Below are 26,966 nucleotides of genomic sequence, written 5' to 3'. Positions count from 1 at the left end.
ATGCTACCGCCCGTACTAAGCAAAATAAGATGCATAAAGGATAAACAACACATGCAATCAATATAAGTGATATGATATGGCCATCAACATCTTGTGCCTTTGATCTCCATCTCCAAAGCACCGTCATGATCACCATCGTCACCGGCTTGACACCTTGATCTCCATCGAAGCATCGTTGTCGTCTCGCCAACTATTGCTTCTACGACTATCGCTACCGCTTAGTGATAAAGTAAAGCAATTACATGACGATTGCATTTCATACAATAGAGCGACAACCATATGGCTCCTGCCAGTTGCCGATAACTGTGTTACAAAACATGGTCATCTCATACAAAAACAAGTTAGACGTCCTCTACTTTGTTGTTGCAAGTTTTACGTGGCTGCTACGGGCTTAGCAAGAACCGGTCTTACCTACGCATCAAAACCACAATGATTTTCCGTCAAGTTTGTTGTTTTAACCTTCAACAAGGACCGGGCATAGTCACACTCGATTCAACTAAAGTTGGAGAAACAGACACCCACTAGCCACCTGTGTGCGAAGCACGTCGGTAGAACCAGTCTCGCGTAAGCGTACACGTAATGTCGGTCTGAGCCGCTTCGTCCAACAATACCGCCAAATCAAAGTATGACATGCTGGTAAGCAGTATGACTATTATCGCCCACAAATCTTCGTGTTCTACTCGTGCATATAACATCTACGCATAGACCTGGCTCGGATGCCACTGTTAGGGAATGCAGTAATTTCAAAAAAATTCCTACGCACACGCAAGATCCATCTAGGTGATGCATAGAGACAAGCGGGAGAGTGTGTCCACGTACCCTCGTAGACCGAAAGCGGAAGCGTTTAATAACATGGTTGATGTAGTCGAACGTCTTCGCGATCCAACCGATCCAAGTACCGAACGCACGGCACCTCCGCGATCTACACACGTTCAGCTCGGTGACGTCCCTCGTACTCTTGATCCAGCTGAGGCCGAGGGAGAGTTCTGTCAGCGTGACGGCATGGTGACGGTGTTAGTGAAGTTACCGACGCAGGGCTTCGCCTAAGCACTACAACGATATGACCGAGGTGGGAATCTATGGAGGGGGGCACCGCACACGGCTAAGACAACTATCAACTTGTGTGTCTATGGGGTGTCCCCCTCCCCCATATATAAAGGAGTGGAGGAGAGGAGGGCCGGCCCTCATAGGGTGCGCCCAAGGGGGGAGTCCTACTCCTAGTAGGAGTAGGTTTCCCCCTTCCCATGTTGGAGTAGGAGAAGAAGGAAGAGGGAGAGAGAGGGAAGGAAAGGGGGGGCCGGCCCCCCACCCAATTCGGATTGGACTTGGGGGGGCGCGCCCTCCACCTGGCCGCCTCCTCCTCTCTCCCACTAAGGCCAAATAAGGCCCATTGACTCCTCGGGGGGTACCGGTAACCCCCCGGTACTCCGTTAAATGCCCTAACTCATCCGGAACCCTTCCGGTGTCCAAACATAGCCTTCCAATATACCGATCTTTATGTCTCGACCATTTTGAGACTCCTCGTCATGTCCGTGATCACATCCGGGACTCTGAACTACCTTTGGTACATCAAAACACATAAACTCATAATACCGATCGTCATCGAACGTTAAGCGTGCGGACCCTACGGGTTCGAGAACTATGTAGACATGACCGAGACTCACTTCCTGTCAATAACCAATAGCGGAACCTGGATGCTCATATTGGTTCCTACATATTCTACGAAGATCTTTATTGGTCAAACCGCATAACAACATACGTTGTTCCCTTTGTCATCGGTATGTTACTTGCCCGAGATTCGATTGTTGGTATCTCAATACCTAGTTCAATCTTGTTACCGGCAAGTCTCTTTACTCGTTCCGTACTGCATCATCCCGTGGCTAACTCATTAGTCACATTGCTTGCAAGGCTTATAGTGATGTGCATTACCGAGAGGGCCTAGAGATACCTCTCCGACAATCGGAGTGACAAATCCTAATCTCGATCTATGCCAACTCAACAAACACCATCGGAGACACCTATAGAGCATCTTTATAGTCACCCAGTTACGTTGTGACGTTTGATAACACACTAAGTGTTCCTCCGGTATTCGGGAGTTGCATAATCTCATAGTCATATGAACATGTATAAGTTATGAAGAAAGCATTAACAATAAACTAAACGATCATAGTGCTAAGCTAAAGGATGGGTCAAGTCAATCGCATCATTCTGTCATGATGTGATCCCGTTCATAAAATGACAACTCTTGTCCATGGCTAGGAAACATAACCATCTTTGATTAACGAGCTAGTCAAGTAGAGGCATACTAGTGACACTCTGTTTGTCTATGTATTCACACATGTACTAAGTTTCCGGTTAATACAATTCTAGCATGAATAATAAACATGTATCATGATATAAGGAAATATAAATAACAACTTTATTATTGCCTCTAGGGCATATTTCCTTCAGTCGGTACTCCACCCCGTCGATTTATGGCACCGAGAGGCCGGCCGGAGAGGCCGTAGGCCGGAATGGAGGTGGCGATGGCGCGGGAGGTGGGAGCTAAAATTGCCGGAAGTGGGTTCGCGCCAAGGGATAGGGGAGCCGGCAAACTTTGGCGACATACCGTAAATTTGGAGGAAATGGTGTCGCGAATTCAGGATCCCATAAAAAAACGAAATGACCGGATTTGCCGGATCTGTCCGGGGACACAGATGGATTCGCAAACCGGCAGCTATTATACCGGATGACTGGGTTTGCGGAATATGCTAGAGATGCTCTTAAATCATATCAAAAAGATTACATCTAACCTATAAACAACGCTATGCTGCTCGCATAGCTGATGGATTTGCGTGTTGGGTGAATCTACTTCGCACGTTCCACCCGAGTGTGTACTTTCTACCTTGCTGTTACAAATCTGGTCATTCGTTTTACGGTACGCTATGAGTTTGGGTTACAGTGGATGATGCCTGGGACCCTTGTGCGCGGGACCGCCGGTGGAGTGTGTGTGGCGCGCATGCATCAGATGAAAAAAGTGTGAGCGAGGGGTGGACAGCAGCGAAGAAGGAGTGGGCTGCGGTGAAAACCTAGCCCCCGATCCTTCCGCCCTCCCTTGAATCTTCTCCCCGCCCCGCAGCCGCCTCCCCGAGCTCTCTCCAATCTCTCATCTCCTCCCTTCCTCCTCGTCCACGTACGCGCTCGCCTCCGGCCACCTCCGCGGCCAGCCCTCCTCTATCTTCTTCTTCTCTCCATCTCCATCTCCTTCTCCTATCCATCTCCATCTCCCTCTCCTCTCCTCTCTCCTCCACGTGCCCAACACCCGCGCGCTTGCCTCCTGCACCAACCGCAGCCGCTCCATCGGGGCTCAGCCGGCGCGGGTTGCCATGGGGAAGGAGCAATGTGGCGCACACTTCATGAGGTGTAGGAGAAGACATGGGTGAGCTCCAGCGCCAGGTGAGGAAGGAGGGGTTTACGGGCCGGATCTGGCGGGTGATAGGTTGGAGCTCGAGCTCGAGACTGAGACAGGGAAGGTGAGGAGGAGGCGAGGGAGAGGCGAAGATGGCAGCGTGGATGAAAGGAGAGAAGAGGTCGGTGACGCAGATGAAGGCGAGGAGCAGCCGGTGGCATGGATCAAGGGGGAGAGCACCGTCGTCGTCGGTGATGCACATATGGGAAAGAGGGAGGTGAGAGCGCCGATCCAGGAGGCGGCTTGGCTCGGCCCAGCCATGGAGCTGGCATTGGAGACTCCCCGCTGACCTCCTTGGCAAGAGATGTTGTGCCTGCAGGTATTTTTATCCTCCCCACCTCTTGTTCTCCCCTCTCTTCATGTACTCTATCTTATTCCACTACTCTCTGTGTCACAGATGTTCCTGAATTTGTCTTTGTAGTGGTCGGGTGCTGCCACAAAACGTGTGACTATAGTAAGATGCAGTTCTCGACAATCGCTATTAGGTGCTCTCTCCCTGTTGGTTTTTTGTTTTTCTGGTTTTGATTTCCTGGTATTCATTTTATCTAAACACCACAATCTATCAGATCTGAGAGAGAAGAGGAACAGAAGGGCACGGTGGAAGAATTTGGTGAAGAACAAGGTGACTCTCTCTCTTCCATGTGAACACGGTTCATTTTGCTTTTATAATTTGTGCTAATAATAATGTTTTAAATAGCGGGCTATGGCATTTAGCGGCAACCCTTAAAAACAGCTATAGCGGCAAATTGTACATGAAATCATTTAGCGGCAACACCCTCAAACAGCTATAGCGGGGCTATAGCCGACTATTTAAAACTATGCCTAATATACATGAGTTGTGCATATTGAGCTAAATGTATTGGAAAAATGGTCTGGTTGCAGAACATTTGGTAGAATTTTTTTTATTCAAGATGGAACAAGTTTGTTATCGATATTCCTGTAAATGGTTTGTATAGTTTGTTTTTTTATTAAGCAAACATACGGTTGTATGGTTATCAAAATTCAGAGGTTCTGCGATGGCATCAAGATAGTCTCTTTTTTTATTTCCCATTTAACATTACCAAACAGAACAAAGATAGCTACAAAGAAGAGCATATATATTTGAAATACTTGTGTGATATCTGCACTCTTGTCCTCATATATCTCAATCAAGTAGACCCACTTTTTTTATGTGCAGATGTTGGAGCAGCAAACATTTATGTTTGCCGCCCGTACTCACGCACAGGTGTAACGTCATTCATACATCAGGTATCTATGCATGACGCGAGATAAGCCAGAGAAACCACTCCTCGTGAGATCAAGGAGAGCATTAAGAAGATCAAGTTGAAAGGAGATCACCTGAGGGAAGCCTCCCTTGCCAGACTGTTAGCTATCTAATCACACCAAAATGACCATTTTGCCACTGTGCTTGCCCCTTAAGCTATAAAAGGAGGCCCGAGGCGACCTAGCAAGGGGTTCAAATTTTAGACCCCCCAACACTTGTACGTACACGCTGCTCCCCCCGAGGAACCCTTGCCGGTCTAGAGCACGTCGTGTCTTTGTGTTCCTCCAGATCAATCCACCACAGTAGGAGTAGAGTTTTATGCTGCAAAGCGGCCCGAACCCGGGCAAAAGAGAGCTGTCCATCGCCGCGCTACCCCTGCCGTTTCTGCTCTTTGTGCAATGTGATCGTCCCCTTGCCGAACCTCAAAGGGGCACCCCTACCCCATAGGTGATCGTTCTTCCACGCCGAGAGCTGATATGCTTTGGAATTTAGTAACAATCACCTTGCGTAATGCAGACTAACATGGGAACGAAGGACGATGATCTTCTTGAACGTTTAATGGTTTGACCCCTCCCTCCCATTCTTGTTCTTGGCACCATGAACTGAACTGTGCTCTTGAAAATATAAACAAACTTATGAAACTGATTTTTTTGTTGCCCATGCGGCTATCTTTTGTTTTGATATGCATCTAATATTGGTGATGGTTGCGTTGCTGTAGTGTTCTGTTTTCTGCTTATAAATATTTGTTGGTACTTTCGAATTTGGGATTACTTGCTTAGTTGCTGGATTGAGAAACATGAATCCGTGATTCTTTTGATTTATCCCATATGTGTGCAGGCTGGGCTGAGTTGCTGGATAGAGAAATAAATTTTGTATACTTGTTTGATGTCTCATTTGTTCAAACGAGTGAAAGCCTTAAATTGCACATATGCTATTATGATCATCAGATTGTTTGCTGCATTCTGAGTTTGTAGTGTTACATAGAGGAATGCAACTCATATATATGGTCCTTTTATGCTTAGATTATCATATTGGTTGTGTTGATTGTTCTATTTTATTCCTTATGAATAATTCCCAAGCGCACTTTGGTTATATTTCTTGAGGGAAATAATGCTAATGTTGTACCTATTGTTCCATCACTATTAGGACTAATGGTTTTGTTCCTCCTGGGCAGATGGCTCGGATGCATTCTTATATGCTACATCCTCATGGTATTCCTCAATCTTTAGCCTTGCCCAACTCTGGTCTTCCTCGGTTTGGTACTTCTCAGCCTACAATCCAACCTACCTTACACTGGCCTGATGAGTAGGCAATTTATTATACTCACAAGCACATCATTTATTGTATCATCCAGGTAGAGATGGCATATTGGAGCAAGCATCATGTCAGGTTTAGGGCATACAAAACCTTTAGTATGTAGAAATTTCGCCCCATAGTTACTGTACACCGGCTGGAGAGAAATTATTGGACAGATGCCCCAATTATAAGAAAGAATAATTTCATAAATCAGAGGGAGATATGCTCTCATAAATTGCTCACCGTTTGAAGGTTTAATACATATCGTCCTGATGAAGCCGTTTTTCTGTTTGTAGTTTCCTATATCAACAACTCCCTATATTACCCCAAAAATGGATTATTGCTTATTTATTTTTTCTTATTGACACATTTATTTAGTTCAGAGGAATACCAGTCATTTACAAACACAACTGATGGCAATGTTCGCATGGATTAGAAAGAAAAAATAGTGAAGCCAAAATATAATTTGATCACACCGCATTACAATGTTGTGGTTTGCCAAAGAACTGAGCAATGGTTCACATGGATTGCTGAAAATATTAGTAACAGAATGACAAGTGCATCATAAGAACTAAATAATCTGGAACTTATATATATATTTTAAATTATGCATTCATTGCTGAAAATATTGTTTGATGTATGCATCACCTCTCTTCCATTTAACTAGATTTCTATATCTTATACTAGGATGTCGATGCCGATGCTTCTCTGGCTGCTACTGAGGATGGCAGTGATCCTTTCACCCACCTAAAATCAAAGACGGGTTGTTCTTCCCATCGCTTGTTTATTTATGCTATGAAGTAAACAGGTACAATGATCCTCTTTCGCTAAACATGGGTGTCTGGAACTTAAGGAACACTAGTGGTGGGAAAGCAGCTGGAGGAAACAAGAAAGCGCAGTAGTAAGTCCCCATGTGATTGTCCTTGATAAGAAAAATGGTCCACCCAACATTTATTTTGCATTCCTATCCATCTAAACGTCGGTATTTTTTTCATACTCTCAGTTTCACTCTTCATATTGCAGACTACTTTCCTATGGTACTTGTTGCGTGCTTGTTGCTGATTGCACACCCTATGGTGCTTGATGCCGATTGCAATGGCAACGCTTCATCTCCGCAGGCGATCCAAGCTGTGCTCGTCATCTACACTAGTGTTAAAACTATATTCAGGCGTGACTATATGCATGCCATTTGTGTAATAGAATATTTATAGCAAATATCCACTATAATTTATTCTTTCGTGTAGGCACATGCCTTTTCTCTCTTTAACACAGTACATTAGTTAAGAATTTTCAATCATTGTCCGATGTCAGGTAATCTTATATTACTTCTAAGCTTCTACAAAAGTGACTATAGATTTATTTGATTTATTAGATTATATCAAACTACTACAAAGTATACTTCATAATGTTTCCCCTCCAATCAGCAACGCTTTTAGTTAAACAAGGTATTCTTTCATTATTTGAGGCTTCCACTTAATATTATTGCAACTCAGCGAATGATCAACACCCGAAGACAATGATAACCATACTTTCTCGCAAGTAAAGTAGGTTGTAGAACACCTTGACAGTGCAACTATATATTTAGGGGACATTCTACAGATTTGTGCTTCGACGATGAGTTTCAGTGCATGGAAAGCATATGTGTTTTCAACAACGACAGCCCACCGAAAACACCTAGCCATGAAGAGTTGGTTAGAGAATAAGGTCATGTTCGATACAGATGCAACATGCAGCGATGTACCTATGGAAACAAGTGCATGTCTTGGTTTTGCCTACAAGCAGGATCTACAAAGATCAACCACAAGCTGAGAAACCGAACTAGGGCTATCTGTATGATACTACCTATATAGCTTGCTTTCTAATATAAAACCAATGCAAATAAGCTATCATGAACTGGCCAAATAATTTTCTGGCCTATCATGCTACCATGAAATACCTAAGTATCTATGTCCTTATGCTTCAAGGATTCTATTATCAATATCTAAACTACTCTTGCATGGTTTGAATGCTCAGTTCGCTCTCGCTTTTTGTTCCAGGGGTGCAACAGGTTGATTTTATGAACGTTGTATAAATATCCCATCTTGCATGGTCTGAAAGCCTGATTTGCTCACGCCCTTTGCGCCATTGGTGCAACGGGTCATCTAGTAATAATAAAAACTGAACCATAACTCACTCGACGATGCCGAGGTAAAACTTCATGGCGGATTTCCACAGTGCCACTTCGAGCTGGTGCTTGTTCTTGTTGTTCTTGGAGTCTTCGAGGTGGGCGGGAGCCCCTTCTTCGTCGGCCGCTACCACACGCTCGTCGGCAAGGAGCTCTTCATCCATGGTGCGGCACCACTGGATGTGGGGGAAGATGTGCTCATCGCACATCAAACCCACCCTACACCCCCCGGCCGCCACACCGGCAGAGCCAACCGCGCTCCCGAGCCTACATCGACCTCCACCGGCGCCACCCTTTGTTGCTGTCATTGCTTGAGTTGAAAAGCGTCACGACGGTGCGGCTTGAGCTTGCTTGCTTGGCGTCGTGGTGGCATTGCTTGCTGGGCGCGCTCCTGAGCCTGCCTCGACCTCCACTTGCGCCCCTGTTGTCGTCCTCATTGCTTGAGCTGGATTGCGTCACGATGGCATGGCTCGAGCTTGCTTGCTTGATGTCATAGTGGCGTCACTTGTCAGTCGTGCCCCCGTTCCCACCTCGGCCTCTGCCAGCGTTGGCATGACCACCACAGCTAGATCCACTTGCCATGGATCTTCCGTTGATGGCGAAAAAGGAGAGGAGAGATGCGGCTAATTGCTCGCTGGAGTATTCTAAACCTAGCGGTGGAGTAGACGTTTCGTGACGAAGGGGATCTGGTTTGCTAACCCTACAAGCCCCCTGGCCCCATACATATAGCAGCAGAGCGGCGCATATGCGGGTTGTGTAGGATCGAAAGTATATCTAGAGGGGGGAGGGGGTTATTAGACTACTTGACGTAATAAAAACTTATCTTTTTCCCAATTTTAGTGGTAGGCAAGCTTTAGCAATTCTACCAAGTCAAGCACACCCTACACATGCAAGTCTAAGAGTTGAGCAGCGGAAAGTAAAGACTTTGCATATGAATGTAAAGGAGAGATCGGAGATATCAAACACAATGAGGATACGATGATTTTTGTCATGGTTCCGATAGGTGGTGCTATCGTAAATCCACATTGATGGCGACTTCAACCCATAGAGGGTAACATTTGCGCGAGTCTATGGAGGGCTCCACCCATGAAGAATCAACCTTGTCTTTTCCATCATGGCTTACGCCCACGAAGTACTAGCCTCACTCGGGTAGATTCTCATGAAGTAGGCGATCTGCTTGCCCTTACAAACTCCTTGATTCAACTCCACAATATCTTGGAGGCTCCCAAGTGACACCTAACCAATCTAAGAGACACCACTCTGCAAAAGGTAATAGATGGTGTTGTTCATGATGAACTCCTTGCTCTTGTGCTTCAAATGATAGTGTCCCCAACACTCAATCACTCCGTCCTGAAATGTAGGAGCATTTTCAAAATTCCGACGGCACCGATTTCTGTCAGAAGGACGTTTCTACCCCTGCGATCGTCTTCCCCGCGATCGTCTTCCTCAATCCTTCTCAGAAATTCAAATTCAAAATCACCCACGCGTCCATGGCACTAGGCACCCACGAGACCATGGCACCATGCCCTCGGTTCTTCCCCACGCGTAGCGCTTGCCGCCTCGCCGCACCCAGCGCCCAACGCCCACGAGCTCCAGGCGCATCTCCTAGCAGCTCCTGCACGTCACCGTCGCCCAGCACCAGCAGCTCCTGCACGTCGCCATCGCCCAGCACCAGCAGTTCCTCGACCCAGCGCCTCCAGCTCGCTACGCCCATCGGCTCCTCTCCCAGGCTCACTGCGCCTAGCGCCTCCTCGCCTAGGCCCCAATGCCTCCTCCCAGGCTCGCCCAGGCCCCAACGCCTCCTAGTCAGTGCCCAGGCTGCTACTCGCTGTGCTCCTCCTTGGCCAGAAGATCCAGGCTGCAACAAAATCAACAAAGAAGATCATTAGAGAAGCATCAGAGAAGATTGCAGGAAGTAGAGAAGCAGAGAAGCTCCAGATCAAACGAGAAGTAGAGAATCTCGAGGCTCCAGATCAACAGAGAAGCCGACAAACAAGATAGAGATCAGTACAATACTCCAGGAAATTTGAAGTGAAACTGAAATTTGAATTGCAATACTGATTAAATTGTTTGCAGGAAATTGAAATTTTAATCCAGGAAACAGAAATTTGAAATGCAATACTGTGAGACAAGGTATAGATCAACAACAGCAGTAAGATTCACTTCAAATTGACCAACAGAAGCAAGATTTAACAATTGATTGCAGAGACAAGGTACAGATCAATAACAGCTGCCAGATATACTTCAAACTGAACATAACAACAAGTTTTAACAAGTGATTACAAGGACAAGGTACATATCAACTGGAATAAACTGATTACAGCAGCTACAACAATCAGTGTTAACTGAATATTGTTAATTGAAAAATCAGTGTTAATGGAAAAAATCAGTAGATATCAGCAGAACAATAATGATCCAAACAATTTTCAGTAGTACAATTATGATATGAACAATTATGATGCATCTGAGCTGAACTACTTGGAATACTTCCTGTTATGATTTGTAGAGCCACTCTCACCAAACACTTATGTACACACAATTATGATGCGTGACTTGTTGTTATCACAAGCTGATGGGTGCCTCACCTCAAGTATGGGTGACTTGTTGTCACAAGAGTTTTAGTGCCTCACCTCACAAGCTGATGATTTAATCAGAATTATAGAGAATATAGTGGCAGCAAGTGGCGTTATTCAGAGAATGACTTAGTATTTCACTTTACACAGAGAATATAGTAGAGCAAACAGAGAAAACAGATTGCATGATCTTAATTGATCAGGAGTCCTGATGATTTCAAAGAACAGAGAATTAAAGAATCGCAACATTAAAGAAACCAATGCAGTACAATAATTAACTGAATTTGACATGGTTCATGTTGTTAATTTACAGAAAACAACCACTTAGCACAAACCTAGACAAACCAATATTTACTCCTACTCCAATGGTAAATTGATTGCAAACCTATGCACTTAAATTGACTGCAATTTGTAGCAATTCTGAATTTAAATTGACATCAAGCAAAAGTTTACTCCATTTAAATGTTCATACTCCAATTACTTGTACTCCAACAATTTACTTTTATTCCAAAATTCTTAATATGTTTGCTTCTTGTACTCCAGCTCCAGCTCCAAACTCTGAATTTGGAACATGAACTTTGACCTAAACTTTTCTCCACCAGAAGATGTGGATGAAGATGTGGGAGGAGAAGAGGAACATGTTGTTGGAGAAGAGGAGGATCAAGCTATGGGAGAAGCAGTGGGAGAAGAAGAGGATCAAGCTATGGGAGAAGCAGTGGGAGAAGCAGGTAAATTGAATATACATATTCTTAACTGAATATGTATTTACATACTACTTAAATGAATTAAAATGAACTTAATTACACTATATGTACCACAAGTCTGCAATAAGTTTAGAATCCACTTAACTGAATATATATGTGCTTAAGTGCATTCAAATTTGGTCAAGTGGATTTAAATGGACTTAACTGAATTTGAATGCACTTAACTGAAGATATATATGCACTTAAGTGCATTCAAATTCAGCCAAGTGGATTTTACTGAATTTATATTCATCCATGTTCTCCAAGTGCACAATTTCCCTAATTTTCTTGTTGCATTGCTACTGTAGGTGTTCAACAAATACGGAGGAAGAGAAAATCACTAACAAATGAGAAGAGATATGCTGCTTACATGGCAATGCAAGCGCTAAGTATTAAGAGAGGTGGAGATTTGAAAGGGAACGATAAGCAGGACGTGGCTGCATTGTTTCAAGTAGACATCCAACTCATTAAAAGAATTTGGAAGATAGCAAAGAAACAGATTGCTCTTGGTCAACAGGTGGATGTGTCAACCAGAAAGATGCGGCACAAAAGTGGTTGATGGCTTTCTATCACAAATCTCAGCAGTTCCACTACACAGAAGGTCAAGCATATGATCACTTGCTGCTGCATTGGGTGTCAGCCGCTCCACACTCCATAGGAAATTCCAGCTTAATGATAAGGAGGCACTCCAACAGGGTGAAGCCGCCTTTGAAAGAGAAGAATAAGAGAGAAAGGGTTCGATTTTGCATGTCGATGCTGGACCAGACAACCCTGCAGAATGAAAGAATTTGCTTCAACACTATGCATAATATTGTGCATATTGATGAGAAATGGTTTCTCATGACAAAAAGGAACATAAACTACTACCTAATGCCAGATGAAGAAGACCCAGTAAGGCCAGTTCCAAACAAGATTGGAAAGGTGATGTTTCTCACAGCAGTTGCAAGGCCCAGATACGACGCTGACGGGAATGTCACATTCTCAGGAAAGATTGGGGTTTGGCCTTTCGTCACAACAGTTGTGACATAAAGAAGGAGTGAAAATAAAGAACGAGGTGTCATAGAATTCAAGTCACTCATGGTGAACAGAGAAGTCATGAGATGATACATGATTGAGAAAGTTGTTCCTGCAATAAAAGATGTGTGGCCCTTTGGAGATGTTGGACAAACAGTCCTCATCCAACAGGACAATGCAAGGACACATATTTTACCTAATGATGTTGAGTTTGCAGAAGCAATGGCTGAGACCGGTATGGACATCAAACTAGTGCAACAACCCCCAAATTCTCCTGACTTGAACGCTCTTGACCTTGGGTACTTCAAATCCCTAGAGTCTCTAACGGACTGCAGAGCCCCTACCACCATCCCCGAACTAACTCAAGGTGTAGAAGAAGAATTCGATGACTATGAAGTTGGAAAACTCAACAGAATCTTCCTAACACTCCAAACATGTATGGTTGAAGTCATGAATCATGCAGGAGGAAATGCTTACAAAATTCCACACGTCACCAAACAAAGATTTGAAAGAGATGGAATTCTACTTCCTAGGATCCATTTCCCATGTGAAGTGTACTACAATGCCTTAGAGAATCTAGAACAAGATGAACACTGAGGCTTGTGATGAGAGGCTGGATGGTGAGATGCTTGTGATGAGAGGCTGGATGATGAGATGCTTGTGATGTGATCCATATGTTTGTACTCCTTGTGATGAGATGCTTGTGATGTGATCCATATGTTTGTACTCCTTCTGATGAGAGGCTTGATGAGAGACTTGTTATGTGATCCATATGTTTGTATGCATCATTGTGGATTTCTTGTAGGCATCATTGTGGATTTCTTAAAATTGTTTCTGAATTTTGTGTGTGGAGTAAACAAGAACTTTGTGAATTTTTCAAAGTTGTGTGGAGAGGAGACAAGGGAAGAAGAGAAGAGGAGACAAGAGAGAGGAGAGGGGAGGAGAGAATGAAATTATATATTCCTATGAGTAATCCTTAGGAACTTTGTGTGGAGAGAAGAGAGAGGAGAGGAGAGAAGACAGAGGAGAGAAACCCTAAAGTAAAAGAAATCCTAATAGTACAGCAAGTCCAGAGAAGAAAGGAGTAGAGAGGAGAGGAGAGGAGAGAAGAGAGAGGAGAGGAGTAAAAGAAAAAGGAATCCTAAAAGAAAAGAAATCCTATAGAGCATTATACTCCATCTAATACTCCAAGTACAACAAACAACACGTTTTAACTAGATGACCACCACTGCTACTCCAAGTACAATTTTTTTAACTAGATGACCACCACTGCTACTACAAGTAGTACAACATGTTTTAACTACTCTAACTGAAGTTTTACAATTTACTACATCATGTTTTAACTACTCTACCAGAAGTTAAAACTACTCCAGTTGGAGAACAACAGTTGCATCAACAGCAACACATGAACAACCACTTTGACTTGAGACTACCACTCCTGTTGTACTCCATGAAGAACAAATTCCATTCCATATGAACAAGCAAAACAATCACATGAACAAGTAGGAGTACAACTCACACTTCAAATGAAGAACTACTACTACAGGAGCAAGAAAAATAACACTTCACATAAACAATTTCATTCCATTCAGAACAGAGTGTGCATGCTTACAGTACTCCAGAGAGTTCGGTCCACAGAGGGGTCTTCTTCAGACATGGTGCATACAGCAGCAGCAGGTAGCAGCTGCATCGATCAATCGTCTTGGACTGCAACAACGCAAACAGAAAAAATGCTTACTCAAATTACTCCAATAATCCTCCATCATGTACAACAAGCAAGCATACACCAAACATCTTTTAACTGAAAATGTACAAGAAGAAATCAAGTTATTCCCACAAATGTACAGCAAGTCAGTAGAGCATCACTAGAGCAGTACTCCTTTTGTTCCCTTTGTTCCTCACAAGCAAAAAAGCAGATCTGAAGCACAAGCACAAGCTTTAGTGAGCTCAGTAAAACTTTACTACCTGCACATCACTACAAGCATATGTTAATGGAGTAAAATTTAGTAAACATCACAAGGAGCAGCCAAAAGTTCACATGCAAAATTCAGTGAACAAAACTGCAAGGAAAATTCAGTGAACAACACTGCAAGCAAAATTCAGTGATGTTTACTCCATCACAAGAACTTTACTAGACTTGAGCTCCATCATAACTTCACAAGATCTAAAGCAGCAACATCACTAGAGCAGAACTACTACTACAACACCATCACTAGAGCAGAAATATAGTAGCATCATCGGAGCAGAACCACTCTGTCGCAGCATCACTTAAGTAGCAGCATCAGTACAGAGTACAAACACAAGGACTCACCGTCGTGGTAGTGCTCGCCATAATTGCTCCTCCCGCCGCAACGGTGCCGTCAACCGCTTCAGATCCAATGCTGCCATTGCTGCTATGGTGCCCTCTTTAGATACAGCGCCGCCGCCGCCTCCGCCGCCTCCGCACAAGTACCCATCACCGCTTCAGATGCGTTGGAGTAAAAAAAAAGCAATCTTTGGAAGATAGGCGAGGACACCAGACAGGCAGAGGGGACGACGCCATCTTTGGAGGGGAGTAGGTGAGCGAGGGGAATGGGAGAGGAGACACCGGCTAGAGGGAGGCTCAACGATGCCGGCGAGTGGGAGGCGGCAGCAACGACACTAGGGAGGAGTGGGTGAGCTAGGGATTTGGGGCTGTCGGAGAGAGGAACGCGAGAGGAGTGGGAGTCCCGAGACGAGAGGAGTGGAATCGGTCGCCAGGGCAAAAGTGGAAACGTCAAAAATTTCGTTACGCTCGGAGGAAAAATATTGTATATTTTGGGACGGAGGGAGTAACAATCATCTTGCGTAATGCAGACTAACATGGCAACGAAGGATGATGATCTTCCTGAACGTTTAATGTTTTGACCCCTCCCACCATTCTTGTTCTTGGCACCATGAACAGAACTGTCCTCTTGACAATGTCCACAAACTTATGAAACTGAATTTTTTTGTTGCCCATGTGGCTATCATTTGTATTGATATGCAATCCAATATTGGTAATGGTTGCACTGATGTAGCGTTCTGTTTTCTGCTCATAAATATTTGTTGGTACTTTGGAATTTGGGATTACTTGCCTAGTTGCTGCCTTGCTGTATTGAGAAACATGAATATGTGATTCTTTTGATTTATCCCATATGTGTGCAGGCTGGGTTGAGTTGCTGGATAGAGAAATAAATTCTGTATACTTGTTTGATGTCTCATTTGTTCAAACAAGTGAAAGCCTTAAATTGCACATATGCTATTATGATCATCAGATTGTTTGCTGCATTCTGAGTTTGTAGTGTTACATAGAGGAATGCAACTCATATATATGGTCCTTTTATGCTTAGATTATCATATTGGTTGTGTTGATTGTTCTATTTTATTCCTTATGAATAATTCCCAAGCGCGCTTTGGTTATATTTCTTGAGGGAAATAATGCTAATGTTGTACCTATTGTTCCATCACTATTAGGACTAATGGTTTTGTTTCTCCTGGGCAGATGGCTCGGATGCATTCTTATATGCTACATCCTCATGGTATTCCTCAATCTTTAGCCTTGCCCAACTCTGGTCTTCCTCGGTTTGGTACTTCTCAGCCTACAATCCAACCTACCTTACACTGGCTTGATGAGTAGGCAATTTATTATACTCACAAGCACATATTTATTGTATCATCCAGGTAGAGATGGCATATTGGAGCAAGCATCATGTCAGGTTTAGGGCATACAAAACCTTTAGTATGTAGAAATTTCGCCCCATAGTTACTGTACACCGGCTGGAGAGAAATTATTGGACAGATGCCCCAATTATAAGAAAGAATAATTTCATAAATCAGAGGGAGATATGCTCTCATAAATTGCTCACCGTTTGAAGGTTTAATACATATCGTCCTGATGAAGCTGTTTTTCTGTTTGTAGTTTCCTATATCAACAACTCCCTATATTACCCCAAAAATGGATTATTGCTTATTTATTTTTTCTTATTGACACATTTATTTAGTTCAGAGGAATACCAGTCATTTACAAACACAACTGATGGCAATGTTCGCATGGATTAGAAAGAAAAAATAGTGAAGCCAAAATATAATTTGATCACACCGCATTACAATGTTGTGGTTTGCCAAAGAACTGAGCAATGGTTCACATGGATTGCTGAAAATATTAGTAACAGAATGACAAGTGCATCATAAGAACTAAATAATCTGGAACTTATATATATATTTTAAATTATGCATTCATTGCTGAAAATATTGTTTGATGTATGCATCACCTCTCTTCCATTTAACTAGATTTCTATATCTTATACTAGGATGTCGATGCCGATGCTTCTCTGGCTGCTACTGAGGATGGCAGTGATCCTTTCACCCACCTAAAATCAAAGACGGGTTGTTCTTCCCATCGCTTGTTTATTTATGCTATGAAGTAAACAGGTACAATGATCCTCTTTCGCTAAACATGGGTGTCTGGAACTTAAGGAACACTAGTGGTGGGAAAGCAGCTGGAGGAAACAAGAAAGCGCAGTAGTAAGTCCCCATGTGATTGTCCTTGATAAGAAAAATGGTCCACCCAACATTTATTTTGCATTCCTATCCATCTAAACGTCGGTATTTTTTTCATACTCTCAGTTTCACTCTTCATATTGCAGACTACTTTCCTATGGTACTTGTTGCGTGCTTGTTGCTGATTGCACACCCTATGGTGCTTGATGCCGATTGCAATGGCAACGCTTCATCTCCGCAGGCGATCCAAGCTGTGCTCGTCATCTACACTAGTGTTAAAACTATATTCAGGCGTGACTATATGCATGCCATTTGTGTAATAGAATATTTATAGCAAATATCCACTATAATTTATTCTTTCGTGTAGGCACATGCCTTTTCTCTCTTTAACACAGTACATTAGTTAAGAATTTTCAATCATTGTCCGATGTCAGGTAATCTTATATTACTTCTAAGCTTCTACAAAAGTGACTATAGATTTATTTGATTTATTAGATTATATCAAACTACTACAAAGTATACTTCATAATGTTTCCCCTCCAATCAGCAACGCTTTTAGTTAAACAAGGTATTCTTTCATTATTTGAGGCTTCCACTTAATATTATTGCAACTCAGCGAATGATCAACACCCGAAGACAATGATAACCATACTTTCTCGCAAGTAAAGTAGGTTGTAGAACACCTTGACAGTGCAACTATATATTTAGGGGACATTCTACAGATTTGTGCTTCGACGATGAGTTTCAGTGCATGGAAAGCATATGTGTTTTCAACAACGACAGCCCACCGAAAACACCTAGCCATGAAGAGTTGGTTAGAGAATAAGGTCATGTTCGATACAGATGCAACATGCAGCGATGTACCTATGGAAACAAGTGCATGTCTTGGTTTTGCCTACAAGCAGGATCTACAAAGATCAACCACAAGCTGAGAAACCGAACTAGGGCTATCTGTATGATACTACCTATATAGCTTGCTTTCTAATATAAAACCAATGCAAATAAGCTATCATGAACTGGCCAAATAATTTTCTGGCCTATCATGCTACCATGAAATACCTAAGTATCTATGTCCTTATGCTTCAAGGATTCTATTATCAATATCTAAACTACTCTTGCATGGTTTGAATGCTCAGTTCGCTCTCGCTTTTTGTTCCAGGGGTGCAACAGGTTGATTTTATGAACGTTGTATAAATATCCCATCTTGCATGGTCTGAAAGCCTGATTTGCTCACGCCCTTTGCGCCATTGGTGCAACGGGTCATCTAGTAATAATAAAAACTGAACCATAACTCACTCGACGATGCCGAGGTAAAACTTCATGGCGGATTTCCACAGTGCCACTTCGAGCTGGTGCTTGTTCTTGTTGTTCTTGGAGTCTTCGAGGTGGGCGGGAGCCCCTTCTTCGTCGGCCGCTACCACACGCTCGTCGGCAAGGAGCTCTTCATCCATGGTGCGGCACCACTGGATGTGGGGGAAGATGTGCTCATCGCACATCAAACCCACCCTACACCCCCGGCCGCCACACCGGCAGAGCCAACCGCGCTCCCGAGCCTACATCGACCTCCACCGGCGCCACCCTTTGTTGCTGTCATTGCTTGAGTTGAAAAGCGTCACGACGGTGCGGCTTGAGCTCGCTTGCTTGGCGTCGTGGTGGCATTGCTTGCTGGGCGCGCTCCTGAGCCTGCCTCGACCTCCACTTGCGCCCCTGTTGTCGTCCTCATTGCTTGAGCTGGATTGCGTCACGATGGCATGGCTCGAGCTTGCTTGCTTGATGTCATAGTGGCGTCACTTGTCAGTCGTGCCCCCGTTCCCACCTCGGCCTCTGCCAGCGTTGGCATGACCACCACAGCTAGATCCACTTGCCATGGATCTTCCGTTGATGGCGAAAAAGGAGAGGAGAGATGCGGCTAATTGCTCGCTGGAGTATTCTAAACCTAGCGGTGGAGTAGACGTTTCGTGACGAAGGGGATCTGGTTTGCTAACCCTACAAGCCCCCTGGCCCCATACATATAGCAGCAGAGCGGCGCATATGCGGGTCGTGTAGGATCGAAAGTATATCTAGAGGGGGGAGGGGGTTATTAGACTACTTGACGTAATAAAAACTTATCTTTTTCCCAATTTTAGTGGTAGGCAAGCTTTAGCAATTCTACAAAGTCAAGCACACCCTACACATGCAAGTCTAAGAGTTGAGCAGCGGAAAGTAAAGACTTTGCATATGAATGTAAAGGAGAGATCGGAGATATCAAACACAATGAGGATACGATGATTTTTGTCATGGTTCCGATAGGTGGTGCTATCGTAAATCCACATTGATGGCGACTTCAACCCATACAGGGTAACATTTGCGCGAGTCTATGGAGGGCTCCACCCATGAAGAATCAACCTTGTCTTTTCCATCATGGCTTACGCCTACGAAGTACTAGCCTCACTCGGGTAGATTTTCATGAAGTAGGCGATCTGCTTGCCCTTACAAACTCCTTGATTCAACTCCACAATATCTTGGAGGCTCCCAAGTGACACCTAACCAATCTAAGAGACACCACTCTGCAAAAGGTAATAGATGGTGTTGTTCATGATGAACTCCTTGCTCTTGTGCTTCAAATGATAGTGTCCCCAACACTCAATCACTCCGTCCTGAAATGTAGGAGCATTTTCAAAATTCCGACAGCACCGATTTCTGTCAGAAGGACGTTTCTACCCCTGCGATCGTCTTCCCCGCGATCGTCTTCCTCAATCCTTCTCAGAAATTCAAATTCAAAATCACCCACGCGTCCATGGCACTAGGCACCCACGAGACCATGGCACCATGCCCTCGGTTCTTCCCCACGCGTAGCGCTTGCCGCCTCGCCGCACCCAGCGCCCAACGCCCACGAGCTCCAGGCGCATCTCCTAGCAGCTCCTGCACGTCACCGTCGCCCAGCACCAGCAGCTCCTGCACGTCGCCATCGCCCAGCACCAACAGTTCCTCGACCCAGCGCCTCCAGCTCGCTACGCCCATCGGCTCCTCTCCCAGGCTCGCTGCGCCTAGCGCCTCCTCGCCTAGGCCCCAACGCCTCCTCCCAGGCTCGCCCAGGCCCCAACGCCTCCTAGTCAGTGCCCAGGCTGCTACTCGCTGTGCTCCTCCTTGGCCAGAAGATCCAGGCTGCAACAAAATCAACAAAGAAGATCATTAGAGAAGCATCAGAGAAGATTGCAGGAAGTAGAGAAGCAGAGAAGCTCCAGATCAAACGAGAAGTAGAGAATCTCGAGGCTCCAGATCAACAGAGAAGCCGACAAACAAGATAGAGATCAGTACAATACTCCAGGAAATTTGAAGTGAAACTGAAATTTGAATTGCAATACTGATTAAATTGTTTGCAGGAAATTGAAATTTTAATCCAGGAAACAGAAATTTGAAATGCAATACTGTGAGACAAGGTATAGATCAACAACAGCAGTAAGATTCACTTCAAATTGACCAACAGAAGCAAGATTTAACAATTGATTGCAGAGACAAGGTACAGATCAATAACAGCTGCCAGATATACTTCAAACTGAACATAACAACAAGTTTTAACAAGTGATTACAAGGACAAGGTACATATCAACTGGAATAAACTGATTACAGCAGCTACAACAATCAGTGTTAACTGAATATTGTTAATTGAAAAATCAGTGTTAATGGAAAAAATCAGTAGATATCAGCAGAACAATAATGATCCAAACAATTTTCAGTAGTACAATTATGATATGAACAATTATGATGCATCTGAGCTGAACTACTTGGAATACTTCCTGTTATGATTTGTAGAGCCACTCTCACCAAACACTTATGTACACACAATTATGATGCGTGACTTGTTGTTATCACAAGCTGATGGGTGCCTCACCTCAAGTATGGGTGACTTGTTGTCACAAGAGTTTTAGTGCCTCACCTCACAAGCTGATGATTTAATCAGAATTATAGAGAATATAGTGGCAGCAAGTGGCGTTATTCAGAGAATGACTTAGTATTTCACTTTACACAGAGAATATAGTAGAGCAAACAGAGAAAACAGATTGCATGATCTTAATTGATCAGGAGTCCTGATGATTTCAAAGAACAGAGAATTAAAGAATCGCAACATTAAAGAAACCAATGCAGTACAATAATTAACTGAATTTGACATGGTTCATGTTGTTAATTTACAGAAAACAACCACTTAGCACAAACCTAGACAAACCAATATTTACTCCTACTCCAATGGTAAATTGATTGCAAACCTATGCACTTAAATTGACTGCAATTTGTAGCAATTCTGAATTTAAATTGACATCAAGCAAAAGTTTACTCCATTTAAATGTTCATACTCCAATTACTTGTACTCCAACAATTTACTTTTATTCCAAAATTCTTAATATGTTTGCTTCTTGTACTCCAGCTCCAGCTCCAAACTCTGAATTTGGAACATGAACTTTGACCTAAACTTTTCTCCACCAGAAGATGTGGATGAAGATGTGGGAGGAGAAGAGGAACATGTTGTTGGAGAAGAGGAGGATCAAGCTATGGGAGAAGCAGTGGGAGAAGAAGAGGATCAAGCTATGGGAGAAGCAGTGGGAGAAGCAGGTAAATTGAATATACATATTCTTAACTGAATATGTATTTACATACTACTTAAATGAATTAAAATGAACTTAATTACACTATATGTACCACAAGTCTGCAATAAGTTTAGAATCCACTTAACTGAATATATATGTGCTTAAGTGCATTCAAATTTGGTCAAGTGGATTTAAATGGACTTAACTGAATTTGAATGCACTTAACTGAAGATATATATGCACTTAAGTGCATTCAAATTCAGCCAAGTGGATTTTACTGAATTTATATTCATCCATGTTCTCCAAGTGCACAATTTCCCTAATTTTCTTGTTGCATTGCTACTGTAGGTGTTCAACAAATACGGAGGAAGAGAAAATCACTAACAAATGAGAAGAGATATGCTGCTTACATGGCAATGCAAGCGCTAAGTATTAAGAGAGGTGGAGATTTGAAAGGGAACGATAAGCAGGACGTGGCTGCATTGTTTCAAGTAGACATCCAACTCATTAAAAGAATTTGGAAGATAGCAAAGAAACAGATTGCTCTTGGTCAACAGGTGGATGTGTCAACCAGAAAGATGCGGCACAAAAGTGGTTGATGGCTTTCTATCACAAATCTCAGCAGTTCCACTACACAGAAGGTCAAGCATATGATCACTTGCTGCTGCATTGGGTGTCAGCCGCTCCACACTCCATAGGAAATTCCAGCTTAATGATAAGGAGGCACTCCAACAGGGTGAAGCCGCCTTTGAAAGAGAAGAATAAGAGAGAAAGGGTTCGATTTTGCATGTCGATGCTGGACCAGACAACCCTGCAGAATGAAAGAATTTGCTTCAACACTATGCATAATATTGTGCATATTGATGAGAAATGGTTTCTCATGACAAAAAGGAACATAAACTACTACCTAATGCCAGATGAAGAAGACCCAGTAAGGCCAGTTCCAAACAAGATTGGAAAGGTGATGTTTCTCACAGCAGTTGCAAGGCCCAGATACGACGCTGACGGGAATGTCACATTCTCAGGAAAGATTGGGGTTTGGCCTTTCGTCACAACAGTTGTGACATAAAGAAGGAGTGAAAATAAAGAACGAGGTGTCATAGAATTCAAGTCACTCATGGTGAACAGAGAAGTCATGAGATGATACATGATTGAGAAAGTTGTTCCTGCAATAAAAGATGTGTGGCCCTTTGGAGATGTTGGACAAACAGTCCTCATCCAACAGGACAATGCAAGGACACATATTTTACCTAATGATGTTGAGTTTGCAGAAGAAATGGCTGAGACCGGTATGGACATCAAACTAGTGCAACAACCCCCAAATTCTCCTGACTTGAACGCTCTTGACCTTGGGTACTTCAAATCCCTAGAGTCTCTAACGGACTGCAGAGCCCCTACCACCATCCCCGAACTAACTCAAGGTGTAGAAGAAGAATTCGATGACTATGAAGTTGGAAAACTCAACAGAATCTTCCTAACACTCCAAACATGTATGGTTGAAGTCATGAATCATGCAAGAGGAAATGCTTACAAAATTCCACACGTCACCAAACAAAGATTTGAAAGAGATGGAATTCTACTTCCTAGGATCCATTTCCCATGTGAAGTGTACTACAATGCCTTAGAGAATCTAGAACAAGATGAACACTGAGGCTTGTGATGAGAGGCTGGATGGTGAGATGCTTGTGATGAGAGGCTGGATGATGAGATGCTTGTGATGTGATCCATATGTTTGTACTCCTTGTGATGAGATGCTTGTGATGTGATCCATATGTTTGTACTCCTTCTGATGAGAGGCTTGATGAGAGACTTGTTATGTGATCCATATGTTTGTATGCATCATTGTGGATTTCTTGTAGGCATCATTGTGGATTTCTTAAAATTGTTTCTGAATTTTGTGTGTGGAGTAAACAAGAACTTTGTGAATTTTTCAAAGTTGTGTGGAGAGGAGACAAGGGAAGAAGAGAAGAGGAGACAAGAGAGAGGAGAGGGGAGGAGAGAATGAAATTATATATTCCTATGAGTAATCCTTAGGAACTTTGTGTGGAGAGAAGAGAGAGGAGAGGAGAGAAGACAGAGGAGAGAAACCCTAAAGTAAAAGAAATCCTAATAGTACAGCAAGTCCAGAGAAGAAAGGAGTAGAGAGGAGAGGAGAGGAGAGAAGAGAGAGGAGAGGAGTAAAAGAAAAAGGAATCCTAAAAGAAAAGAAATCCTATAGAGCATTATACTCCATCTAATACTCCAAGTACAACAAACAACACGTTTTAACTAGATGACCACCACTGCTACTCCAAGTACAATTTTTTTAACTAGATGACCACCACTGCTACTACAAGTAGTACAACATGTTTTAACTACTCTAACTGAAGTTTTACAATTTACTACATCATGTTTTAACTACTCTACCAGAAGTTAAAACTACTCCAGTTGGAGAACAACAGTTGCATCAACAGCAACACATGAACAACCACTTTGACTTGAGACTACCACTCCTGTTGTACTCCATGAAGAACAAATTCCATTCCATATGAACAAGCAAAACAATCACATGAACAAGTAGGAGTACAACTCACACTTCAAATGAAGAACTACTACTACAGGAGCAAGAAAAATAACACTTCACATAAACAATTTCATTCCATTCAGAACAGAGTGTGCATGCTTACAGTACTCCAGAGAGTTCGGTCCACAGAGGGGTCTTCTTCAGACATGGTGCATACAGCAGCAGCAGGTAGCAGCTGCATCGATCAATCGTCTTGGACTGCAACAACGCAAACAGAAAAAATGCTTACTCAAATTACTCCAATAATCCTCCATCATGTACAACAAGCAAGCATACACCAAACATCTTTTAACTGAAAATGTACAAGAAGAAATCAAGTTATTCCCACAAATGTACAGCAAGTCAGTAGAGCATCACTAGAGCAGTACTCCTTTTGTTCCCTTTGTTCCTCACAAGCAAAAAAGCAGATCTGAAGCACAAGCACAAGCTTTAGTGAGCTCAGTAAAAATTTACTACCTGCACATCACTACAAGCATATGTTAATGGAGTAAAATTTAGTAAACATCACAAGGAGCAGCCAAAAGTTCACATGCAAAATTCAGTGAACAAAACTGCAAGGAAAATTCAGTGAACAACACTGCAAGCAAAATTCAGTGATGTTTACTCCATCACAAGAACTTTACTAGACTTGAGCTCCATCATAACTTCACAAGATCTAAAGCAGCAACATCACTAGAGCAGAACTACTACTACAACACCATCACTAGAGCAGAAATACAGTAGCATCATCGGAGCAGAACCACTCTGTCGCAGCATCACTTAAGTAGCAGCATCAGTACAGAGTACAAACACAAGGACTCACCGTCGTGGTAGTGCTCGCCATAATTGCTCCTCCCGCCGCAACGGTGCCGTCAACCGCTTCAGATCCAATGCTGCCATTGCTGCTATGGTGCCCTCTTTAGATACAGCGCCGCCGCTGCCTCCGCCGCCTCCGCACAAGTACCCATCACCGCTTCAGATGCGTTGGAGTAAAAAAAAGCAATCTTTGGAAGATAGGCGAGGACACCAGACGGGCAGAGGGGACGACGCCATCTTTGGAGGGGAGTAGGTGAGCGAGGGGAATGGGAGAGGAGACACCGGCTAGAGGGAGGCTCAACGATGCCGGCGAGTGGGAGGCGGCAGCAACGACACTAGGGAGGAGTGGGTGAGCTAGGGATTTGGGGCTGTCGGAGAGAGGAACGCGAGAGGAGTGGGAGTCCCGAGACGAGAGGAGTGGAATCGGTCGCCAGGGCAAAAGTGGAAACGTCAAAAATTTCGTTACGCTCGGAGGAAAAATATTGTATATTTTGGGACGGAGGGAGTAACAATCATCTTGCGTAATGCAGACTAACATGGCAACGAAGGATGATGATCTTCCTGAACGTTTAATGTTTTGACCCCTCCCACCATTCTTGTTCTTGGCACCATGAACTGAACTGTCCTCTTGACAATGTCCACAAACTTATGAAACTGAATTTTTTTGTTGCCCATGTGGCTATCATTCGTTTTGATATGCAATCCAATATTGGTAATGGTTGCACTGATGTAGCGTTCTGTTTTCTGCTCATAAATATTTGTTGGTACTTTGGAATTTGGGATTACTTGCCTAGTTGCTGCCTTGCTGTATTGAGAAACATGAATATGTGATTCTTTTGATTTATCCCATATGTGTGCAGGCTGGGCTGAGTTGCTGGATAGAGAAATAAATTCTGTATACTTGTTTGATGTCTCATTTGTTCAAACGAGTGAAAGCCTTAAATTGCACATATGCTATTATGATCATCAGATTGTTTGCTGCATTTTGAGTTTGTAGTGTTACATAGAGGAATGCAACTCATATATATGGTCCTTTTATGCTTAGATTATCATATTGGTTGTGTTGATTGTTCTATTTTATTCCTTATGAATAGTTCCCAAGCGCACTTTGGTTATATTTCTTGAGGGAAATAATGCTAATGTTGTACCTATTGTTCCATCACTATTAGGACTAATGGTTTTGTTCCTCCTGGGCAGATGGCTCGGATGCATTCTTATATGCTACATCCTCATGGTATTCCTCAATCTTTAGCCTTGCCCAACTCTGGTCTTCCTCGGTTTGGTACTTCTCAGCCTACAATCCAACCTACCTTACACTGGCCTGATGAGTAGGCAATTTATTATACTCACAAGCACATCATTTATTGTATCATCCAGGTAGAGATGGCATATTGGAGCAAGCATCATGTCAGGTTTAGGGCATACAAAACCTTTAGTATGTAGAAATTTCGCCCCATAGTTACTGTACACCGGCTGGAGAGAAATTATTGGACAGATGCCCCAATTATAAGAAAGAATAATTTCATAAATCAGAGGGAGATATGTTCTCATAAATTGCTCACCGTTTGAAGTTTAATTCATATCGTCCTGATGAAGCCGTTTTTCTGTTTGTAGTTTCCTATATCAACAACTCCCTATATTACCCCGAAATGGATTATTGCTTATTTATTTTTTCTTATTGACACATTTATTTAGTTCAGAGGAATACCAGTCATTTACAAACACAACTGATGGCAATGTTCGCATGGATTAGAAAGAAAAAATAGTGATGCCAAAATATAATTTGATCACACCGCATTACAATGTTGTGGTTTGCCAAAGAACTGAGCAATGGTTCACATGGATTGCTGAAAATATTAGTAACAGAATGACAAGTGCATCATAAGAACTAAATAATCTGGAACTTATATATATATTTTAAATTATGCATTCATTGCTGAAAATATTGTTTGATGTATGCATCACCTCTCTTCCATTTAGCTATATTTCTATTTCTTATACTAGGATGGCGATGCCGATGCTTCTCTGGCTGCTACTAAGGATG

General features: G+C 43.0%; 1 protein-coding gene and 2 long non-coding RNA genes across 42 annotated transcripts in view; 1 reads left to right on the top strand and 2 right to left on the bottom strand.

Moving 5' to 3' along the window:
* The first annotated feature begins 3,038 nt into the window (after positions 1-3,038).
* The window catches only part of LOC109765755 (uncharacterized), a 28,127-nt gene continuing 4,199 nt past the window's right edge, over positions 3,039-26,966 (top strand). The window contains exons 1-9 of one of the 40 annotated variants that reach the window (XR_012181642.1): positions 3,139-3,763; positions 3,870-3,933; positions 4,015-4,070; positions 4,626-5,159; positions 5,229-5,273; positions 5,887-5,971; positions 6,067-6,101; positions 6,696-6,909; positions 7,032-7,352. Coding sequence is in view for 2 of the 40 variants with exons in the window: in XM_020324531.4 (XP_020180120.1) it covers positions 3,753-3,767; positions 3,870-4,070; positions 5,887-5,971; positions 6,067-6,101; positions 6,696-6,812 (453 nt within the window). In the remaining 38 variants the exon portion in view is untranslated. Of the gene's footprint in view, positions 3,768-3,845; positions 4,071-4,604; positions 6,910-7,031; positions 7,353-26,966 lie in introns of those variants that run through there. The other 39 variants (XR_012181639.1, XR_012181641.1, XR_012181638.1 and 36 more) reach the window with 39 other exon arrangements.
* LOC123493662 (uncharacterized) lies at positions 9,025-15,231 on the bottom strand. The gene is made up of 3 exons (XR_012181606.1): positions 14,814-15,231; positions 14,115-14,209; positions 9,025-10,030 (listed from the first exon to the last, which is right to left on the bottom strand). It is a non-coding gene; the product is annotated as an uncharacterized lncRNA (long non-coding RNA).
* LOC109765753 (uncharacterized) lies at positions 19,379-25,356 on the bottom strand. Its single transcript, XR_012181605.1, has 3 exons — positions 24,930-25,356; positions 24,231-24,325; positions 19,379-20,146 (listed from the first exon to the last, which is right to left on the bottom strand). It is a non-coding gene; the product is annotated as an uncharacterized lncRNA (long non-coding RNA).

This window comes from Aegilops tauschii, chromosome 4 (genome assembly GCF_002575655.3).
Source record: "Aegilops tauschii subsp. strangulata cultivar AL8/78 chromosome 4, Aet v6.0, whole genome shotgun sequence".
NCBI lineage: Eukaryota > Viridiplantae > Streptophyta > Magnoliopsida > Poales > Poaceae > Aegilops > Aegilops tauschii.
This window is presented reverse-complemented; position numbering and strand designations above follow the sequence as displayed.